Source organism: Salvelinus fontinalis, chromosome 6, assembly GCF_029448725.1.
Source record: "Salvelinus fontinalis isolate EN_2023a chromosome 6, ASM2944872v1, whole genome shotgun sequence".
Lineage (NCBI taxonomy): Eukaryota > Metazoa > Chordata > Actinopteri > Salmoniformes > Salmonidae > Salvelinus > Salvelinus fontinalis.
In genome coordinates this window covers 58,134,987-58,159,011 of record NC_074670.1, presented here as the reverse complement: position 1 = coordinate 58,159,011, position 24,025 = coordinate 58,134,987, and the positions used below count along the sequence as shown (strand labels likewise).

Genomic DNA, 24,025 nt, shown 5'->3' with positions numbered 1-24,025 from the left:
ACCATTCTGTTCTACTACGCAATCATTATGTTCTACCACACAACCATTATGTTCTACCACACAACCATTATGTTCTACTACACAACCATTATGTTCTACTACACAATCATTATGATCTACTACCCAAAAATTATGTTCTCCTACACAACCATTATGTTCTACTACCCAAACATTCTGTTCTACTACACAACCAGTATGTTCTACTACACAACCAGTATGTTCTACAACACAACCCCACTATCTACTACACAACCATTATGTTCTACTACGCAATCATTATGTTCTACCACACAACCATTATGTTCTACTACACAACCCCACTATCTACTACACAACCATTCTGTTCTACTACATAATCATTCTGTTCTACTACGCAATCATTATGTTCTACTACGCAATCATGATGTTCTACTACGCAATCATGATGTTCTACTACACAACCATTATGTTCTACTACACAACCATTATGTTCTACTACACAACCATTATGTTCTACTATGCAATCATGATGTTCTACCACACAACCATTATGTTCTACCACACAACCATTATGTTCTACCACACAACCATTATGTTCTACTACGCAACCATTCTGTTCTACTACGCAATCATGATGTTCTACCTCACAACCATTATGTTCTACGTCACAACCATTATGTTCTACTACACAAGCATTATGTTCTACTGCACAACCATGCAATTCTACTACACAACCATTATTTTAGACTACACAACCATGTTATTCTACTACACAACCATTATATTCTACTACCCAACCATTATGTTCTACTACACAACCCCACTATCTACTACAAAACCATTCTGTTCTACTACGCAATCATTATGTTCTACCACACAACCATTATGTTCTACCACACAACCATTATGTTCTACCTCACAACCATTATGTTCTACCACACAACCATTATGTTCTACTACCCAAATATTATGTTCTACTACACAACCATTATGTTCTACTACACAACCATTATGTTCTACTACCCAACCATTCTGTTCTACTACACAACCATTATGTTCTACTACACAACCATTCTGTTCTACTACGCAATCATTATGTTCTACCATACAACCATTATGTTCTACTACACAACCATTATGTTCTACACAATCATTATGTTCTACTACACAACCATTATGTTCTACTACCCAACCATTCTGTTCTACTACACAACCCCACTATCTACTACACAACCATTCTGTTCTACTACGCAATCATTATGTTCTACTACACACTCATTATGTTCTACTACGTAATCATTATGTTCTACTACGCAATCATGATGTTCTACTACACAACCATTATGTTCTACTACACAACCATTATGTTCTACCACACAACCATTATGTTCTACCACGCAACCATTCTGTTCTACCACGCAACCATTCTGTTCTACTACGCAACCATTCTGTTCTACTACGCAATCATGATGTTCTACCTCACAACCATTATGTTCTACCTCACAACCATTATGTTCTACCTCACAACCATTATGTTCTACTACACAACCATTATGTTCTACCACACAACCATTATGTTCTACCACACAACCATTATGTTCTACCACACAACCATTATGTTCTACCACACACCCATTATGTTCTACTACACAACCATTATGTTCTACTACACACCAATGCTATTCTACCACACAACCATTATGTTCTACCACACAACCATTATGTTCTACTACACAATCATGCTATTCTACCACACAACCATTATGTTCTACCACACAACCAGTATGTTCTACTACACAACCATTATGTTCTACTACACAACCATTATGTTCTACCACACAACCAGTATGTTCTACTACACAACCATTATGTTCTACTACACAACCATTATGTTCTACTACACAACCATTATGTTCTACCACACAACCATTATGTTCTGCTACACAACCATTATGTCCTGCTACACAACCATTATGTTCTGCTACACAACCATTATGTTCTGCTACACAACCATTATGTCTGCTACACAACCATTATTGTCACGTTCCTGAACTATTTCTGTTAGTTTGTTGTATGTGTTAGTTGGTCAGGACGTGAGTTTGGGTGGGCATTCTATGTTGTCTGTTTCTATGTTGGTTTAGGGTTGCCTGGTATGGCTCTTAATTAGAGGCAGGTGTTTGGCGTTCCTCTAATTGAGAGTCATATTTAGGTAGGTTGTTTCACAGTGTTCGTTGTGGGTGGTTGTCTCCTGTGTCAGTGTTTGTCGCACCATACGGGACTGTTCGGTTTGTTTTTTTGTTTCATTTTCCTTCTTCTAATAAAAAGATGATGTATTTTTCACGCGCTGCGCCTTGGTCCTCACTCAGTACCTTTGACGATCGGGACAGAACCACCCACCTTCAATCCAGAACCAAGCAGCGCAAGTTTGAGCAGCGGCCAAGAAATCAGGACTCATGGACTTGGGAAGAAGTATTGGAGGAAAAAGGACACTGGGCGCACATTGGGGAATATAGCCGCGCTCGTGAGGAGATGGAGGCAGCGAGAGCCCAACAGCGGTGGTATGAGGAGGCAGCTAGGAGACGTGGTTGGAAACCGGAGAGTGAAGCTCGAGACCGGATTTACGAAGGTACGCGGCTAGCGAGGAAGCCCGATAAGAAACCCCAAAAATTTATTGGGGGGGTTAAGAGGTAGTGGGCTAAGGGCAGGTAGGAGACCTGTGCCCACTTCCCAGGCTAACCGTGGAGAGCAGGAGTACGGGCAGACACCGTGTTACGCAGTAGAGCGCACGGTGTCTCCTGTACGTGTGCATAGCCCAGTGCGGGTTATTCCACCTCCCCGCACTGGTAGGGCTAGATTGAGCATTGAGCCAAGTGCCATGAAGCCGGCTCTACATATCTGGCCACTAGTACGTCTCCTTGGGCCGGCTTACATGGCACCAGCTTTACACATGGTGTCCCCGGTTCGCCTACATAGCCCGGTGCGGGTTATTCCACCTCTCCGCACTGGGCGGGCGACGGGGAGCATTCAAACAGGTAAGGTTGGGCAGGCTCGGTGCTCAAGGGAGCCAGTACGCTTGCACGGTCCGGTATTTCCGGCACTACCTCCCCGCCCCAGCCCAGTACCACCAGTGCCTACACCACGCACCAGGCTTCCAGTGCGTTTCCAGAGCCCTGCTCCTCCTCCACGCAGTCTCTCTATGGTGCGTGTCTCCAGTCCGGTGCCTCCAGTTCCGGCACCACGCACTGAGCTACCTGTGCGTCTCCAGAGCCCTGTACACACTGTTCCTTCTCCCCATACTCGTCCTGATGTGTGTGCACTCAGCCCGGTGCCACCAGTGCCGGTACCACGCACCAGACAAATAGTACGTTTTGAGAGTCCAGTGTGCCCTGTCCCTGCTCCCCGCACTAGGCTTGAAGTGTGTGTATCCAGTCCGATGCCTCCAGTTCCGGCACCACGCACCAGGCCTACAGTGCGTCTCAGCCGGCCAGAGTCTGCCGTCTGCCCAACGGCGCCTGAACTGTCCGTCTGCCAAGCGCCGCATGAACTGCTCGTCTGTTTTGAGCCTTCAAAGCCGCCCGTCTGCATTGAGCCTGCAAAGCCGCCCGTCTGCATTGAGCCTACAGAGCCTTCCGCAAGACTGGAGCCGCTAGAGCCTTCCGTCAGACAGGAGCCGCTAGAGCCTTCCACCAGACAGGAGCAGCCAAATTCTTCCGCTAGACAGGATCAGTCTGAGCTATCCGTCTCTGCAGCGCCATCTGAGCCATCTGTCTCCGCAGCGCCGTCTGAGCCATCCGTCTCCTCAGCGCCGTCTGAGCCATCCGTCTCCTCAGCGCCGTCTGAGCCATCCGTCTCCCCAGCGCCGTCTGAGCCATCCGTCTCCCCAGCGCCGTCTGAGCCATCCGTCTCCCCAGCGCCGTCTGAGCCATCCGTCTCCCCAGCGCCGTCTGAGCCATCCGTCTCCCCAGCGCCGTCTGAGCCATCCGTCTGTCCCGAGCCATAAGAGCCGCCCGTCTGTCCCGAGCCATAAGAGCCGCCCGTCTGTCCCGAGCCGTCAGAGCCGTTAGTCAGTCAGGAGCCGCTAGAGCCATTCGTCAGTTAGGATGTGCCAGAGCCGCCAACCAGACAGGATCTGCCAGAGCCGCCAACCAGACAGGATCTGCCAGAGCCGCCAGCCAGCCATGAGCGTCCAGAGCCGTCAGCCAGTCATGAGCGTCCAGAGCCGTCAGCCAGCCATGAGCGTCCAGAGCCGTCAGCCAGCCATGAGCGTCCAGAGCCGTCAGCCAGCCATGAGCGTCCAGAGCCGTCAGCCAGCCATGATCGTCCAGAGCCGTCAGCCAGCCATGAGCGTCCAGAGCCGTCAGCCAGCCATGAGCTGCTTTTCAGCCCAGAGCGGCCATTAATCCTGAACTGCCCCTCAGTCCAGAGCTGTCTCTCTGTCCGGAGCTGCCCTTCAGTCCGGAGTTGCCCCTCTATCCTGAGCTACATCTCTATTTTGACCTACCTCTCTGTCTTGAGCTATCTCTTTGTCCTGCGCTACCTTATCCTGGTGCTGCCCCTTATCTTGATGGTACAATATATATTAAGTGGGTGTAATAGGAGGGTGGTCATTAAAAGGGGAAGATGTAAGCTGGGATTGACTATGGTGGGGTGGGGAACTAGCCCAGAGCCTGAGCCACCACCATGGTCAGATGCCCACCCAGACCCTCCCCTATATTTTGTGCTGGTGCGCCCAGAGTTCGCACCTTAGGAGGGGGGTTATGTCACGTTCCTGAACTATTTCTGTTAGTTTGTTGTATGTGTTAGTTGGTCAGGACGTGAGTTTGGGTGGGCATTTTATGTTGTCTGTTTCTATGTTGGTTTAGGGTTGCCTGGTATGGCTCTTAATTAGAGGCAGGTGTTTGGCGTTCCTCTAATTGAGAGTCATATTTAGGTAGGTTGTTTCACAGTGTTCGTTGTGGGTGGTTGTCTCCTGTGTCAGTGTTTGTCGCACCATACGGGACTGTTCGGTTTGTTTTTTTGTTTCGTTTTCCTTCTTCTAATAAAAAGAAGATGTATTTTTCACGCGCTGCGCCTTGGTCCTCACTCAGTACCTTTGACGATCGTGACAATTATGTTCTGCTACACAACCATTATGTTCTGCTACACAACCATTATGTTCTGCTACACAACCATTATGTTCTACTACACAACCATGCTATTCTACTACACAACCATTATGTTCTACTACGCAATCATGTTGTTCTGCTACACAACCATTATGTTCTACTACACAACCATTCTGTTCTACTACACAACCATGCTATTCTACTACACAACCATGATGTTCTACCACACAACCGTTATGTTCTGCTACACAGCCATTCTGTTCTGCTACACAACCATTATGTTCTGCTACACAACCATTATGTTCTGCTACACAACCATTATGTTCTGCTACACAACCATTATGTTCTGCTACACAACCCCGCTATCTACTACACAACCATTATGTTCTGCTTCACAGCCATTCTGTTCTGCTACACAACCATTATGTTCTGCTACACAACCATTATGTTCTGCTACACAACCCCGCTATCTACTACACAACCATTATGTTCTGCTTCACAACCATTATGTTCTGCTACACAACCATTATGTTCTGCTACACAACCATTATGTTCTGCTACACAACCCCCGCTATCTACTACACAACCATTATGTTCTGCTTCACAGCCATTCTGTTCTGCTACACAACCATTCTGTTCTGCTACACAACCATTATGTTCTGCTACACAACCATTATGTTCTGCTACACAACAATTATGTTCTGCTACACAACCATTATGTTCTGCTACACAACCCCGCTATCTACTACACAACCATTCTGTTCTACTACACAACCATTCTGTTATACTACACAACCATTATGTTCTACCACACAACCGTTATGTTCTACTACGCAATCATGATGTTCTGCTAAACAACCATTATGTTCTACTACACAACCATTATGTTCTACTACACAACCATGCTATTCTACCACACACCCATTATGTTCTACTACACAACCATTATGTTCTACTACACAACCATTATGTTCTACTACACAACCATTATGTTCTACTACACAACCATTATGTTCTACTACACAACCATTATGTTCTACTACGCAACCATTATGTTCTACTACGCAATCATGATGTTCTGCTAAACAACCATTCTGTTCTACTACACAACCATTCTGTTCTACTACACAACCATTATGTTCTACCACACAACCATTCTGTTCTACTACACAACCATTATGTTCTACCACACAACCATTCTGTTCTACTACACAACCATTATGTTCTACTACACAACCCCACTATCTACTACACAACCATTCTGTTCTACTACACAAGCAGTATGTTCTACCACACAACCATGCTATTCTACCACACAACCATTATGTTCTACTACGCAATCATGTTGTTCTACCACACAACCATTATGTTCTACTACGCAACCATGCTGTTCTACTACACAACCATTCTGTTCTACTACACAACCATGCTATTCTACTACACAACCATTATGTTCTACCACACAACCATGCTGTTCTACTACAAAACCATTATGTTCTACTACACAACCATTGTTCTACTACACAACCATGCTGTTCTACTACAAAACCATTATGTTCTACTACGCAATCATGATGTTCTGCTAAACAACCATTATGTTCTACTACACAACCATTATGTTCTACTACACAACCATGCTATTCTACCACACACCCATTATGTTCTACTACACAACCATTATGTTCTACTACACAACCATTATGTTCTACTACACAACCATTATGTTCTACTACACAACCATTATGTTCTACTACACAACCATTATGTTCTACTACACAACCATTATGTTCTACCACACAACCATTCTGTTCTACTACACAACCATTATGTTCTACCACACAACCATTCTGTTCTACTACACAACCATTATGTTCTACTACACAACCCCACTATCTACTACACAACCATTCTGTTCTACTACACAAGCAGTATGTTCTACCACACAACCATGCTATTCTACCACACAACCATTATGTTCTACTACGCAATCATGTTGTTCTGCTACACAACCATTATGTTCTACTACACAACCATTCTGTTCTACTACACAACCATTATGTTCTACTACACAACCATTATGTTCTACTACACAACCATGCTGTTCTACTACAAAACCATTATGTTCTACTACACAACCATTGTTCTACTACACAACCATGCTGTTCTACTACAAAACCATTATGTTCTACTACACAACCATTGTTCTACTACACAACCATGCTGTTCTACTACAAAACCATTATGTTCTACTACACAACCATTGTTCTACTACACAACCATGCTGTTCTACTACAAAACCATTATGTTCTACTACACAACCATTGTTCTACTACACAACCATGCTGTTCTACTACAAAACCATTATGTTCTACTACACAACCATTGTTCTACTACACAACCATTGTTCTACTACACAACCATTATGTTCTACTACACAACCATGCTGTTCTACTACAAAACCATTATGTTCTACTACACAACCATGCTGTTCTACTACACAACCATTATGTTCTACTACAAAACCATTATGTTCTACTACACAACCATTATGTTCTACTACACAACCATGCTGTTCTACTACACAACCATTATGTTCTACTACACAACCATGCTATTCTACTACACAACCATTATGTTCTACTACACAACCATGATGTTCTACTACACAACCATGCAGTTCTACTACACAACCATTATATGCTACTACACAACCATTATGTTCTACTACACAACCATTCTGTTCTACTACACAACCATGCTATTCTACTACACAACCATTCTGTTCTACTACACAACCATGCTGTTCTACTACACAACCATTCTGTTCTACTACACAACCATGCTGTTCTACTACACAACCATGCTGTTCTACTACACAACCATTATATGCCACTACACAACCATTATGTTCTACTACACAACCATTCTGTTCTACTACACAACCATTATGTTCTACTACACAACCATGCTATTCTACTACACAACCATTATGTTCTACTACACAACCATTATGTTCTACTACACAACCATGCTATTCTACTACACAACCATTATGTTCTACTACACAACCATTATGTTCTACTACACAACCATTATGTTCTACTACACAACCATGCTGTTCTACTACACAACCATTATATGCTACTACACAACCATTATGTTCTACTACACAACCATTCTGTTCTACTACACAACCATGCTATTCTACTACACAACCATTCTGTTCTACTACACAACCATTATGTTCTACTACACAACCATTATGTTCTACTACACAACCATGCTATTCTACTACACAACCATTATGTTCTACTACACAACCATGCTGTTCTACTACACAACCATGCTGTTCTACTACACAACCATTATATGCTACTACACAACCATTATGTTCTACTACACAACCATTCTGTTCTACTACACAGCCATGCTGTTCTACTACACAACCATTATGTTCTACTACACAACCATTATGTTCTACTACACAACCATGCTGTTCTACTACACAACCATGCTGTTCTACTACACAACCATTATGTTCTACTACACAACCATGCTGTTCTACTACACAACCATGCTGTTCTACTACACAACCATTATGTTCTACTACACAACCATTATGTTCTACTACACAACCATTCTGTTCTACTACACAACCATGCTGTTCTACTACACAACCATGCTGTTCTACTACACAACCATTATATGCTACTACACAACCATTCTGTTCTACTACACATTTATGATGTTCTACTACACAATCATGATGTTCTACTACAAAACCATTATGTTCTACTACACCTATGAAGAAATCCACCAAACGAAATAGTTGAAATATTTGTGAGAATCTTCTGCTATAGATGCTAAGAACTCATATCAAAGTGACAAGTTAAGCTTTCACCCTTGAGCGGTGTGTGTGTGTGTGTGTGTGTGTGTGTGTGTGTGTGTGTGTGTGTGTGTGTGTGTGTGTGTGTGTGTGTGTGTGTGTGTGTGTGTGTGTGTGTGTGTGTGTGTGTGTGTGTGTGTGTGTGTGTGTGTGTGTGTGTGTGTGTGTGTGCAATATGATGCAAGTGTGTGCACAGGCACGTAATGACATGATACTATTTAATATGATGCCTATCAATAGTCTATTCCACCATAGATACAAAATACACTGTAATCCATATACATGCATGTTTTCAATACAGGTCGTCACTATGTAAATTCCTCCTGTATAAAATGGAGAGCAACTCTTCAATGATATTGACCAAATGAAATGGTTAAATGAGACTCTAAAGAGTAAGAACACATTCCTTTGAAATATAAATTCCAGCGGGGAACATTAGACTAGTACATTTCCTCTCCTAGGTAGAGCCTGTCGATAGAGACGGACACTAAAGAAAGGCTGGCTTTATGTTTGACTGGGGGACATAAGGTACTGTCAGTGCATACTGATGGCGAACATGGAGAGAAAGTAACTCTCTCAACAAAATATTCAATTTTTTGGGTGACTCCAAAAGAAGAGGGAAAAACATGACAATTCAGAACCAGACAGAACATATGCCCACACACAGAGGTTTGTAGAGGAGTACTGATGCAGAAACATACATAAACACACACAAAGAGCATGATTTTTTTTTTTTCTTCCAACAGCCACATCTTGCCATAATTGACATGAATACACTTAATGTACAAAGTGTTTCTCCTGCAGCATGTAATAAGGCGTGCAGTAAACCTGCTCTCAGTTTGTAATTGTGACTAATAGTGGCCGTGGGCCTTACTGCCTTGTGAGAGACATTCACTTAAACATGTCATTTTAATTACCAGAGAAAAATGTCACAACACGCAGTTTGTAAAATGTATTTAATGTGTTTCTGGAAGGCGTAGAGGATAGATCTAACATCGAGGACACAACAAAACAGCAGAAAGCATATCACTTTAACAAGAACATATGCATCACTTACACTTAGTCTTTCAAAAAACTCTCTCACTTCCTTGTATTCCCTTAAACGAGCCTTAATCTATTTTAATGATATGTACCCAATGATTGTATATAACTTGCAATTCACTCATGGACTTAGTTCAACTGTTGTACCCCATCAAAAGCAAAAATATAATGTAAGCTTGTTTTACTCCAATGTTTGTTTACATTTACTTTGTTTACAAACACTATGTAGCCTAAAAAAATATACACTGCTCAAAAAAATAAAGGGAACACTTAAACAACACAAGGTCATTTTGCAGGGCTCTGGCAGTGCACCTCCTTGCACAAAGGCGGAGGTACCGGTCCTGCTGCTGGGTTGTAGCCCTCCTACGGCCTCCTCCACGTCTCCTGATGTACTGGCCTGTCTCCTGGTAGCGCCTCCATGCTCTGGACACTACGCTGACAGACACAGCAAACCTTTTGCCACAGCTTGCATTGATGTGCCATCCTGGAAGAACTGCACTACCTGAGCCACTTGTGTGGGTTGTAGACTCCGTCTCATGCTACCACTAGAGTGAGAGCACCGCCAGCATTCAAAAGTGACCAAAACATCAGCCAGAAAGCATAGGAACTGAGAAGTGGTCTGTGGTCACCACCTGCAGAATCACTCCTGTTTTGGGGGGTGTCTTACTAATTGCCTATAATTTCCACCTTTTGTCTATTCCATTTGCACAACAGCATGTGAAATGTATTGTCAATCAGTGTTGCTTCCTAAGTGGACAGTTTGATTTCACAGAAGTGTGATTGACTTGGAGTTACATTGCGTTGTTTAAGTGTTCCCTTTATTTTTTTGAGCAGTGTATATATATATATATATATATATATAATTTTGACATCAAGGATGGTCAGTCTTTGCATCCATAGCTCTGTCTATGAATTTGAGAGTGGTTACATTTCTCCAGCCCCATCCTTCCGTTTTTACCAGAACAGGGGTGGGGAGTACACTTGTTATTGTTTCAATTGCTGATTGTCACTTTAATGAAACGTTCTAGAGAGTCAAACACATCGACAGATGCACAGTGTGAGATATATAAAAGTCCTAAAGGACTATAGGACAAAGGTAAGGCCAGGCAAACAAGTCTTGCCTTGCAGACCACCACAAGACTCCCAGCAGACGAACACAGTAATAGATAGTGTAAAGGAAATTAAAATAGCCAGTGGGGTGAACACACCACTACCAGCAGGGCTGTGTCTTGAATGGCACCCTATTCCATCTATAGTGCACTACTTTTGACCAGGACCCATAGAGACTAGTGTGTCATTGGGGTGCAATCTAGGACTAGAGCTGGGGATATGAAGGGTCAGAGACAGGAAATGAGTTGTAGTGTGAGTTTCCTGACTACTCTGTCAACACTCAGATTGACTAGACTGGGGTGCCACGTCAGTTTTAACGACTGGTACGTTCAGTACCCTTGGATTTAACTCAGGGCCTTCATAACTCTGTGTGTGTGTGTGTGTGTGTGTGTGTGTGTGTGTGTGTGTGTGTGTGTGTGTGTGTGTGTGTGTGTGTGTGTGTGTGTGTGTGTGTGTGTGTGTGTGTGTGTGTGTGTGTGTGTGTGTGTGTTCGTGCGTGACAGCTGGATTTAACAGCTTTGTAGAACATGATCACAATATCTAAGAATCCCTTTTACAAATCGTCTAATGTTAATCAAAACATGGTAGGCTATGTGCCACAAAGCTAAGTACAAAATAAACACAGTATGTTTCAATATGCAAGCTATCCTGAGGTGGCAGGGTAGCCTAGTGGTTAGAGCGTTGGACTAGTAACCGAAAGGTTGCAAGTTCAAATCCCTGAGATGACTAGGTACAAATCTGTCCTTCTTCCCCTGAACAGGCAGTTAACCTACTGTTCCTAGGCCGTCATTGAAAATAATAATTTGTTCTTAGCTGACTTGCCTAGTTAAATAAAGGTAAAAACATTTTGGGGGATGGTTACTGGAGAGCTACATGGGTACACAACACTGTTAAAGTCAAGGTCTGCTATTTACCATGACCTCGGTCAAATGATGTGCCTATATTTAACCATTAAGGCTTAAACACAATAAAAAGACCCTTGGTATTACCCTTAACATCCAAAAGGTATTTTCTTCTCTTAATACGTCCTCTCGAAATGTAGCGCATTTGCACACAACATGTATTAATTACAACTAAATAAGCTGAGCAGAGCCGTGTAGTCATTAGCCTTTCCTTTTGAACAGGAGATGGGGTAATATTAAATACATCGGCCAACATAAAACATTAAAGAACCACTCTGATATTCTGCAAAAGAAATCCCCCCCCGGGCAGCATCAGCCGTTGAGCCTGAGCTTTACCACACACATGCAAACTTAGACACACATACAAACCACAGTCCCGCGCGCACAAACACACACACACAAACACACACACACACACATATTGAACTTGACACACACACACACCAAAAGTGAGTAAATATTTAGCATTTTCATCTGGCCCCAGCCTGAGTGAGTGACAGCTAAGGCCTTGGTGGAAGAGATAACAGATCACCAGGAGTTCTAGCAGCCAAGTCCTCAGAAGTTTCTTAAGCTGGGCTCAAAAGAGCCACTGACAGTTAGTTTTTCATGTTGAATGTGGAGTCAGTGAGAGAGCCTTAGCACCACACAGTTGTCACAGTACATCAAAACATCCACGGGATTGACTAAAAATGGTGCAAATGTGTCGATGATAGACGCCCAACCTTCCCCATTGACACCAAAGTCTTCCCTGAGAAATGTAGAAAGTTCTATGTTCCCCTCCCTCTGTCCTCTGACTAAGGCTGCATGAAGATCATCAAACCAATCTAATAGTTGAGTCATTTTTTATTAGCTATTATGGCTAGATATGTTTTTTTTTAGGTCCGATACGATGTAAAAAAATTTGCAGGACAAAATTGACCGAAACTTCTGCCGATATACTGTTTCACGCCGGGACAATCAAAAAGTATAAATTTTTCACACTGAATTCTCATAAAACAATTTATAATCCAAATGAGCAATTGTTCAATAAATAAACTTGATTTAATTCATTGTGAAATTAATGACACATCATGAAAATGGTCGCAAGTGTTCAGATAAGCATACAATTCCCTTTTGTCATTATCTTTATTGAATATCGGTTATGGTCCGACACAGATATAGCGGTAAAATGCCAATATCTGCCGATAATATCAGTGAACCGATATATTGGTTGGGCTTCTATTTATGCCCTTGGTTGGGGATAAGCAGCTTGAAAATAACTCATGATTGCCACAGAAAAATAATCACAACAGCCCAAAGGGTTCATAGATCTGGCATTGTGTATTCAACGTCTTCTATTGTGTTGTTGTTGCTATTCTTATTTCTTTGTGTGTATGCATTAGCTTTGATGCACTCAGGTCAGTGGTACAGTATGACGAGCATTGATGTGACATGGCTAATTTGGAAATGAAGGCCAATTAAACATCATAGACTCCCTCTCTCTGCCTGAAGGACTATACCTAGTGGAGCCGGGGCCGTGGGTTAGCGTTTATATGATGTGGGGAGGGAAACTGATTAAGACCTCAAAGAATACTACAAGCGCTGCGGGGTATTACAGGACCATGTATGTGAGATCTCTAAGAGGTTCCTAACAGTCATCCATGGAAACATTGTGTGCCCAGTCGGAAGAACATGAGGGTTTACAAACGTGATGTTTTAAATCAGACAAGGTTGACTTGTAAACTCCCTAAAATAACCTAAAAACATATTAAAGCCTGTCAATTACATTATCTAAGGAGACCTTGAAATGTCTTCCAAATCTTGGAAAACTAGATCCTCTAACAAATCCCTTCAAATGGCCAGCATAAAAAAGCAGCTGTAGCTGTGTCTTTTTGTCTAGCTGTGTGGTGCTGCTTTCACAGCTCTAGGTCTATGTTGTAGCTAGCAGTGTATTATCTCAGTAAGTAACCCAGCATGGAAAGGAGCTTTCGCAGCTCTAGGTTTCTACCTACTGTGTTGTAGCTAGCAGTGTATTATCTCAGTAAGTAACCCAGCCTGGAAAGAAGCTTTCGCAGCTCTAGGTTTCTACCTACTGTGTTGTAGCTAGCAGTGTATTATCTCAGTAAGTAACCCAGCTTGTAAAGGAGCTTTCGCAGCTCTAGGTTTCTACCTACTGTGTTGTAGCTAGCAGTGTATTATCTCAGTAAGTAACCCAGCCTGGAAAGGAGCTTTCACAGCTCTAGGTTTCTACCCACTGTGTTGTAGCTAGCAGTGTATTATCTCAGTAAGTAACCCAGCATGGAAAGGAGCTTTCACAGCTCTAGGTTTCTACCTACTGTGTTGTAGCTAGCAGTGTATTATCTCAGTAAGTAACCCACCATGGAAAGGAGCTTTCGCAGCTCTAGGTTTCTACCTACCTTGTTGTAGCTATCAGTGTATTATCTCAGTAAGTAACCCAGCATGGAAAGGAGCTTTCACAGCTCTAGGTTTCTACCTACTGTGTTGTAGCTAGCAGTGTATTATCTCAGTAAGTAACCCACCATGGAAAGGAGCTTTCGCAGCTCTAGGTTTCTACCTACCTTGTTGTAGCTAGCAGTGTATTATCTCAGTAAGTAACCCACCATGGAAAGGAGCTTTCGCAGCTATAGGTTTCTACCTACTGTGTTGTAGCTAGCAGTGTATTATCTCAGTAAGTAACCCACCATGGAAAGGAGCTTTCGCAGCTCTAGGTTTCTACCTACCTTGTTGTAGCTATCAGTGTATTATCTCAGTAAGTAACCCAGCATGGAAAGGAGCTTTCACAGCTCTAGGTTTCTACCTATTGTGTTGTAGCTAGCAGTGTATTATCTCAGTAAGTAACCCACCATGGAAAGGAGCTTTCGCAGCTCTAGGTTTCTACCTACCTTGTTGTAGCTAGCAGTGTATTGTCTCAGTAAGTAACCCACCATGGAAAGGAGCTTTCGCAGCTCTAGGTTTCTACCTACTGTGTTGTAGCTAGCAGTGTATTATCTCAGTAAGTAACCCACCATGGAAAGGAGCTTTCACTGCTCTAGGTGTCTACCTACTGTGTTGTAGCTAGCAGTGTATTATCTCAGTAAGTAACCCACCATGGAAAGGAGCTTTCGCAGCTCTAGGTTTCTACCTACCTTGTTGTAGCTAGCAGTGTATTATCTCAGTAAGTAAACCAGCCTGCGAGGGGCTCATTAATGATCTGTGGATTGTTTAGCCTTCTTGTGCTCAGTTGGCACCAACCGCACAAAACCAAATATCTCCAGTATGCCAATTAATAGGGATGCACGATATATCGGTGAACATATCGGAATTGGACGATATTAGCTAAAAATGCCAACATTGGATTCGCTCCGATGTCTAGTTTAACGCCGATGTGAAAAACCGATGTCAAAGCTGACGTGCATACCTATATAACACAGATAATTGAGAACATATTTGGATATAATGTAAGTACATGACATACTGACACCACGTAAAATTGTGCGCTACACTCGCAAGCACAGCATTCCTTACCTAGCCCACATTGTCTGCTGTGTTGATCGAGCAGTCAACAAGTCCAGCAGTCATTTAAAGAGTAAGAACATTTCAGCCAAACAACTCAAAGGCGAAATCCATTAACCCCAAGATAATGGAATTCATTGCCCTTGACAATCAACGGTTCTCTGTTGTGGGTGATGTTGGCTTTCGCTGACTGGTCGAGCACGGATACACGTTTTTTATGTTGTCCTACCGAAGTTACACAGTAATAGCGTCACTGCTATTAGCTTCACGACTGACATTTGGACCAGCGATATCAGCACCATGAGCATGCTGCGTCCGACAGCACAGTGGGTCATCGAGGATTTCGTACTGAGGAAAGTCGTATTGCATGCTCATGAATATTTGGGTTGTCATATCGCTGCTGCCATTTCAATGGTATTTGAGAACATGTTTGAAACATGGAAACATGAACAGAAAAGCTAGCTCCATTCGAACAACTGACTCGAGAAATACGCTCATCAACTGCGCCCGCAGCAGACGTGATAAGCTTTTTGTGCGTATGTAACATTTCTGGGATCTTTTTTTTCAGCTCATGAAATATGGGACAAACACTTTACATGTTGCATTTATATTTTGTTCAGTGTAGTATTTGTATACTAATTCCTAATTCTAACGCCACCGATTATGTCACATAACAGTGGAGTGTACATTCCCATTCTGACTTCGCCAATGCTAAGCTAACCAGTTAGCTAGCAGCTAGTGTGCAAGTGTCTATGGAGTGAAGATTAGCTAGCAGCTAGTGTGCAAGTGTCTATGGAGTGAAGATGGCCCCTTTTCCCAACCAGGTGGATGTTTTTACTTGCCCACATTGGCGAATGAAACGGTTGCCCTTGACAACAGTTTGCCCCGGCAATAAAACTGCCTGTGAATAAGCGATTCGGTGGCATTCTCTCTTTACTGTGCGCCACCATGCTGATGCTATGTACAAGGACCGCTACTTCGATGCAGACAAGAAATGTTACATACAAGGCTGGACAAGATGGAAACGGACATAGTGACAGTGTGCACCAAGGAAGAGAGGCCATGGAGAGGCCTGAAACTTCCCTGCTTGACATGTATGATGCAATCCTGGTTGAGAATGAAAAGACTGAACAAATGAACAACGAAACAGCACAGCAAGTAAGTGAAAGAAATAGGTTTTGATTATGTTTTACTGGTAATGGGGACATACGTAAATGCCAACAAAATACATGTTTGGTCAATGTGGTGTATGTGTGTGTGTAACCTTCATTTAACTAAGCAAGTCAGTTAAGAACAGATTCTTATTTATAATGACGGTCTACCCCAGGCCAAACTGGGCGACGCTGGGCCAATTGTGTGCTGCCCTATGGGACTCCCAATCACGGCCGGATGTGATACAGCCTGGATTCAAACCAGGGACTGTAGTGACACCTCTTGCACAGAGATGGAGTGCCTTAGACAGCTGTGTCCATGTGTGTGTGTTAACTATTTAACTGTACTAGAATGCTTAAAAGGCGGCAAAAATGTTAAATATTGGTTATCGTTCTCGTTTTTTTTGCAAGGAAAATATCGGTATCGTACAAAAATATATTATCGATGCATCACTACCAGTTAAGCCTACTGTGTGTCAGTGTAGCAGTTGGAGCCCATCCCCCATCTCCCAGTCCACGAAACCCCTGATCCCACTGGTGCGGTGATTAACGTCAGAGGGAATCATGCATCTGAACCAGGCTGAACAGAGCACCAGTGTTTTAAATCGTGGCTGAACTGTTATTATTTGGGCTGAATAAAAAGCGACGCAGGGAGTGTGAGCTCAGGGCCTCAGGTTGTGGCCTTGTCACGGTGCAGACAATGGGAGTCGATGCTGAACCTGCCAGTCTTCCCTGTCCGGGGGTGGTGGGGGCTGCTGAAAGGCACTGGAGGGGGGCATAGAGGCCAAACACAATGGAACCAGACCCCCTCCTCCCCCCAACCGGGATTGCATGAGCCTGCCCCCCGTCTCCAGACAATGCACTTCCACACGTCTCTTTCACAGCCTCCTCTGTCCATGGTTCACAACAGCACTGAATGGCTTTGTCAGCCCGCCGGTCTTTTGAAGGAGACCTTTGTCAGCCCAACGGACTTTTCAAGGAGACCTTTGTCAGCTAGCCAGCCTTTTCAAGGAGACCTTTGCCTCGGTTTTGCTGTAACGCGTTCCCACTTTTTACTGGGCAAACATTTATAACAAATAAATGAACTGTGTTGCCACCTTTTGATCTAATCGTTACGGTGGGACTTTTGTGCCGACACGCAGGGGTCTTCTGACGTCTCTCTGGGTACGTGCCGATGAAGATATGGTGCAGACATCCATAACTGAACTCTCTGCAACCTTAAAAAAGCCAAGTTCAGATGAAGATCAAAGAGTAGCAGCTGACTGCAAAGGGACATTATTCACAGAGGGAATCTGTACTGAGTGAGGACGTAGGTAAAGCTAATAAGATGGAAGAGGCAGATTCCTATGGATGGGTGTGCTGGATGAATGGTGGTGAGAGTTTGGTGATGACTGCCGAAGTTCAGGGACCTGTACATCATAAGCCGGGGGTGCTGATGGCTCCTAATGCAAAGTAAGGAGAGCCAATCAACTCTGATATGTATTCCACTCGGACGGGTTGACACATCGTACAGATGGACATGTCAAGGCCGGCATGCCGCAACATTTCGCAGAAAAATCATTGCATTAGACATGACGACATGGGGCCGGGAAGATTATGTGATTGAATAAGGTCTTATATACATTAAGAGCCCTCCTTCACTTCCCTCCTATTTATATATCTATCCATCTTTTTCATTCCATTCATTCACATCCCACATTCCTCCTTGAAAGAGCTGTAGCAGAGGTGCCCTTTCGAACTGAAGTGGATTTTCAATAAATACTCTGCCTAATGGGAATGGCTCCCTGGGATCCCTAGTTCATATTGAGCAGGAATGGTATCGGTGTCACCGTGAGAGGACTACAGAGGCCCTTGATCTACGTATACCATTTTCTTGATTTCTCTGTTGCGGTCAATTTGGTGAAGGGGGTGACGGTGAGGCCACTCACGCCCATCTCTCGCTCTCATCTCCTGGGGGCTGACTCCTCCTTGACCGCAGTTTGAAGGAGGGCCAGACCAGGCTCTTCTCACTCTGCCCTTTGACCTTTGCTTGAGGCATATCGAGAGACAGAACGAAATTGTCCTCTCACACCCATTCTTCTCCACAGAGAACCACTCTCTATACCTAACACATCTCTCAAATCCTCCCTCCTTCCATATATATGACATCACCATCACGCTCACTACCTCATAGCAGCATCCACAAAATCATCCTAGCCTGGCAGTGTGTGTGTGTAAATGGTGATTGGCGTGCGGCAGAGAGCAGTCAGCGTAATGTGATTAATCAGTGGGGTGAGTTGAGATGGGAGACCACACTCAGGGCCGTGTCATCCCAGCGGGAGGCTTTCTCTTCCCCCTCTGAATCAACCTGCATCCATATCTCTCCCGGCGCCTCTCCTCTCAGACATCACCACTTACCAACAACCCTCTTCACACCAAGCCACCACTCCATGCCCCAAGTCCGCCCAGCGACACAACCAATAAGGGATATTACCGCTTCCCATGGCTGCACTTAGGACTGCATGAGGCACCGAGTGTTCAAGTGAGGGGACATTAAGGGGTGTCCGTTTCCCCCGGGCCATGTGTGCATGTGTGTGGAACAGGGATGGGGAAAGGCGATGGGATGGTATATGGCCGCTGTTCTGTTGAAAGATTAATCTCTCCTCAACAGAAAGCCTGAATGTGGAAAAAGGTCACCGTGTTAGATTCCCTGTTCCTCTGCAAAGTGGCGGTGGGGCTTGAGCCCTTGCGCTTCAACGTCCTGCTGTTTTGGACGAACCTTGGAGCAAAGAAGAAGAAAAAGTGCTGTGTGTCTTCACTACCTATCTGTAAGGTTATTTATCTATTTTGCTGAGTGAGAAAGGCCGACAGACTGGTTGTGTTCCAGTCAAGACGAGACAGCTCACCGCACAGCGGCGACAAGACCGATACTCACTAGTGATCAATCTCACAGAGACTTTGACTGCCAAGCTTACATGGAAATGTGCTCCTATTTAATTCACTCATCCCCCTTCTATACGCCTCCTACTTCACATTAAACAGAAAGACACAAAAGGCAAATGGGCTGCAGGACAAGAGCGATAAAAGATTGGGCCTTTTGTGCCAAGCCGATGCATCTCCACCTCAAACCAGATGCCCCACTTGCAATTATTGCGTTCTCCCAGACAAGGAACACAGAAGCAAAGTCTAAATAGGGTGCCTCTAGCTAGATCATCAATCACGGGTGGGGGAAAGGAGGGTGGAGTTGGAGAGAGTTTTGCCAAGCCATGTCCCATACCATTTATTATGAATGGATGAATGGGAGGTCCTTATGGTCTGGGAGAATGGGGTGGGGCTGAATTGATGAATGGGAGGTCTCTATGGTCTGGGAGAATGGGGTGTGGCTGACTGCTATTACAATGAGCCTATCCTCCTATAGCTCCTCCCACCAGCCTCCTCTGATGCACACACATATGGCCACATGTACACACACACACACAATAGTGCTGAGCAATTAGTGCTTTTTGAGGTCGGTTCAGTTTCGGTGCAATTATAAAAAAATAATCACGTTTTTCGATTTAGTTTTGGTTAAAAACAAATGTTTACATTAAATGCACTATGCTTTATGTGGGTTGACTGCTGTAACAACACAGAATAAAACATTAATACATGTCCCATGATGACAGTGACTGACATTACTGCTTATCATAATTTATTCACATTACTTTACTTTAATAATAAATGTGTTTTATTTAATTCCAAGTCATCATCTGATCTCTATAGCGTTGCTGCTTATGCCTGACAAAATCCCTATTTTAGAAGTTATTCAAAGTAAATAAGGCATACTTAAATGACTGCTAAACAGAAAATATCAATCACTTGCATCGTGTATTTTCAGGCTCAGGAAGCAACTTTTTCAACCCTCTCGATCGCGCGTTCTCTCTTCTCTCAGTTTCTGTTTCTGCTCCGCACAGACCGGACAAGTTTAAGCTTGTGTGCAATGGATTATGGTCATTGTAGTTATTGACCATGTTTTCTGCACTAAACTATATAGAAAATTGGCCTGTTGTAAACTATAACTCTGTACAACATCGCACAGTTCAGGCTTCATCTGATTTATCTCTACAGAAACTGCACACCAAGCTCACAGAAAAAAATACAACTAAATGCAATTCAAATAGTTGAACTGACGTCAGTCAATTAGTTGTTTAAAAACCGAAATATAACCATTTCGCTCAGCACGCACACAAATACACACACAGGGGTCAGACAGTAGGTTGGACTCACCTGGATCAGTGATTCGCTCAGCCTCCCCTCGTCCACCTCCAGCACAATGTCCCGGATCTCTTCATAAGGCAGCCGGAATGAGCCCAGGAAAATTGCTGTTGTGATAGAAATGGGAAGCGGGGAGTCATTTTCCTCCCTTTTTTGTATTAGACCGGCAGGTTCAAAAGAGAGCTTTCACCTTTCACGAGCCCAGATCAAACCTGACACTGGGAAAAGTAATACACTTTCAGCCCTTCAATGGGATTGTTTGTGTCCGTCTGACAAAAACATCCACATTTCCCAGTGACAATAGAAGCCAGTTGAAATAACACCAATTTTTGGCACCGATTACCAGATAATGGCTTGATATGTCAATCCCCTAACCTTTGGTTAAATTGCAAATTCAACATAACACAAGGACATAAACTCAAATAAGTAATGTCCTTGTAAATTGTGGGTGAGGGGTGGTCAAGAACCTCGGCCCCGCTACATCTTAGCAAGGTTCCCAGAGAATAGCAGCTCTGAGAGTTACATGGAATGCGAGGAGACTGCTGAATCCTAGGCAGGCATTCTCAGCAGGAGCCCCAGTCTCCAGGTGGGCCTGGAGGAGGCCCTCAGGGGGAATTTGGACCTGATGGATTGTAGGCTGGTACGCTGGGAGTCACCAGTGGAGGTCTGGTAATGAGTGTCTTCACAGCTGCTATAGCATGCCCACTCCATGCCAGTCCACTTCCTCTGTGTGTTCACATCAGATTCAAAAAACATTCATGTCCTCAACAAGCAATTAATTTAGCAGGTTCTCAAACTACGTTTTGTATGTTCAACTGTGGGAAGTTGAACAACTTGCATGGGAGTGTTTTTTAATTTTTCGATGGTGTTACATTTTAATTGGTGGAAGAGAAAGTTTCAGCTCATCTGTTGCATCATCAGCTATCTGACTTGCCTTTCAACAATTTCTAAATGGCAGATGTATACACTCATTTATTTCCAGTTCCAGTCTCACGGAGACATTTTATTTCATAATATATCTATCAACCACCACAAAAACCTTGAAGGTCTCTGAACAACGCTGAATACATTATATAAAGCTTGGCAAAGAGATCAGATTTGTATGAAGAGTGGAGGGAGGGAAAATAAAGAACCATTGAAAAAACAATAGTGAAGTCTGATCATTCTTCTCCTCTTTCGGCGTCTAAAACGTTAAAGCTCAGACTGAAAAGAGGGAAATTAACTTGGCTCATGCCAAAACGGGTGGTATAATTCCTTGTGGACAACCGTTGAAAAGAACATAAAAAAATGTCAATTGTTCCATGTGTATTTAATGCTGATAGATCACTATGCACAGTATGGGTGAGGGGTGACTCCATTTCCAGCATGCCTGACCCCACTCCCTGTCCAGTGCTCATCACATCTCAATCCATGTATGTATGTATCCCATATGGTAGGCTATTCTCCCTATTCTCTAGGTAGTGCACTACTTTTGAGTCCTATGGGCCTTGGTCAAAGGTAGTGCACTACATAGGCAATATCAGCGGAGATGGAACGACTTCGAGTAAGAACCCCCACTCCCTTCTATTGTTACAGCTGGACTGTTCCCCACTGCTCCACACCCATTCCCAAGGTTACATTTAGAAATAAATAGGATTTTTTACACCACAAATCTTGAAAATGTCATTGAGGACTGAGGAGACCATTATGTTATGACTGAGAGGATGATGAGAAACCTGGAGGTAGATGGAGGTGGTTAGTGTTAGTCTGGGAGGATGATGTGAAACCTGGAGGTAGATGGAGCTGGTTAGTGTTAGTCTGGGAGGATGATGTGAAACCTGGAGGTAGATGGAGGTGGTTAGTGTTAGTCTGGGAGGATGATGTGACACCTGGAGGTAGATGGAGCTGGTTAGTGTTAGTCTGGGAGGATGATGAGAAACCTGGAGGTAGATGGAGCTGGTTAGTGTTAGTCTGGAAGGATGATGAGAAACCTGGAGGTAGATGGAGCTGGTTAGTGTTAGTCTGGGAGGATGATGAGAAACCTGGAGGTAGATGGAGCTGGTTAGTGTTAGTCTGGGAGGATGATGTGACACCTGGAGGTAGATGGAGCTGGTTAGTGTTAGTCTGGGAGGATGATGAGAAACCTGGAGGTAGATGGAGGTGGTTAGTGTTAGTCTGGGAGGATGATGAGAAACCTGGAGGTAGATGGAGGTGGTTAGTGTTAGTCTGGGAGGATGATGAGAAACCTGGAGGTAGATGGAGCTGGTTAGTGTTAGTCTGGGAGGATGATGTGAAACCTGGAGGTAGATGGAGGTGGTTAGTGTTAGTCTGGGAGGATGATGAGAAACCTGGAGGTAGATGGAGGTGGTTAGTGTTAGTCTGGGAGGATGATGAGAAACCTGGAGGTAGATGGAGGTGGTTAGTGTTAGTCAGAGACTTCTCACAGGACTTAATGGGCTTGAGTATAATTTCCCATCACAGTCATTATTTCCCAACTTCCATTCAATACATCAGTGTCCAGTCAATGTCCAGCTAGCAAAGAGGCATCACACCACCGCTATTAGTTGAGTACATGAAGCAGAGGCATATTCCTGAGGGGATGAGTAGGCATGTTAGTGTAAGTATGCAGGTGAGTCAGTCAGCCACTCTAGAGTAGGCATGGTTTCCATTCCACTGTCACACCTTACACCCACTCCAGCAAAGCTGCCCGCCCCAACACCGACCTTCTATTATTTCCCCCTGATGTAATTATCAATATGTCAATCACAAGAGAACAGTGATGATATGAAGCAGTACTTGATGCCTCACTGTCAACATGACTGGAATCAGAGTCAGAGAGTAGATGGAGATGGAGGGAGCGGTGTAGTTGCTATTTGTTGATATTTCTGGGATTTTATCTCCCCCAGTTTTGACATATGAGTTTAGCCCCTACTTGTGCCACCACCCCCTCAACAGCAGCCTGGAGATTTAAAGTATATTCCCTCCATGTTAACATACTTTTTTTTCAGATCCAGTAGAATCACAAAAAGGTATAGACAAGGGAAGAGGTGGCGTTTATGTGACCTGCTATTTTAGTATTGAAAGCATGAATATTGCATGAGGGGGGGACTGAGAGCTGTCAATGTGACAGAGGGTTCTCCTTGGTAA

General features: G+C 43.7%; 1 protein-coding gene across 5 annotated transcripts in view; it reads right to left on the bottom strand.

Annotated features, from left to right (window-relative positions):
• diaph2 (diaphanous-related formin 2) overlaps positions 1–24,025 on the bottom strand; it is a 727,774-nt gene that overhangs the window by 318,716 nt on the left and 385,033 nt on the right. For all 5 annotated transcript variants that reach the window (XM_055927231.1, XM_055927234.1, XM_055927235.1 and 2 more), the window contains one exon: positions 20,912–21,006. In XM_055927231.1, the coding sequence (XP_055783206.1) occupies positions 20,912–21,006 (95 nt within the window). The remainder of the gene's footprint in view (positions 1–20,911; positions 21,007–24,025) is intronic.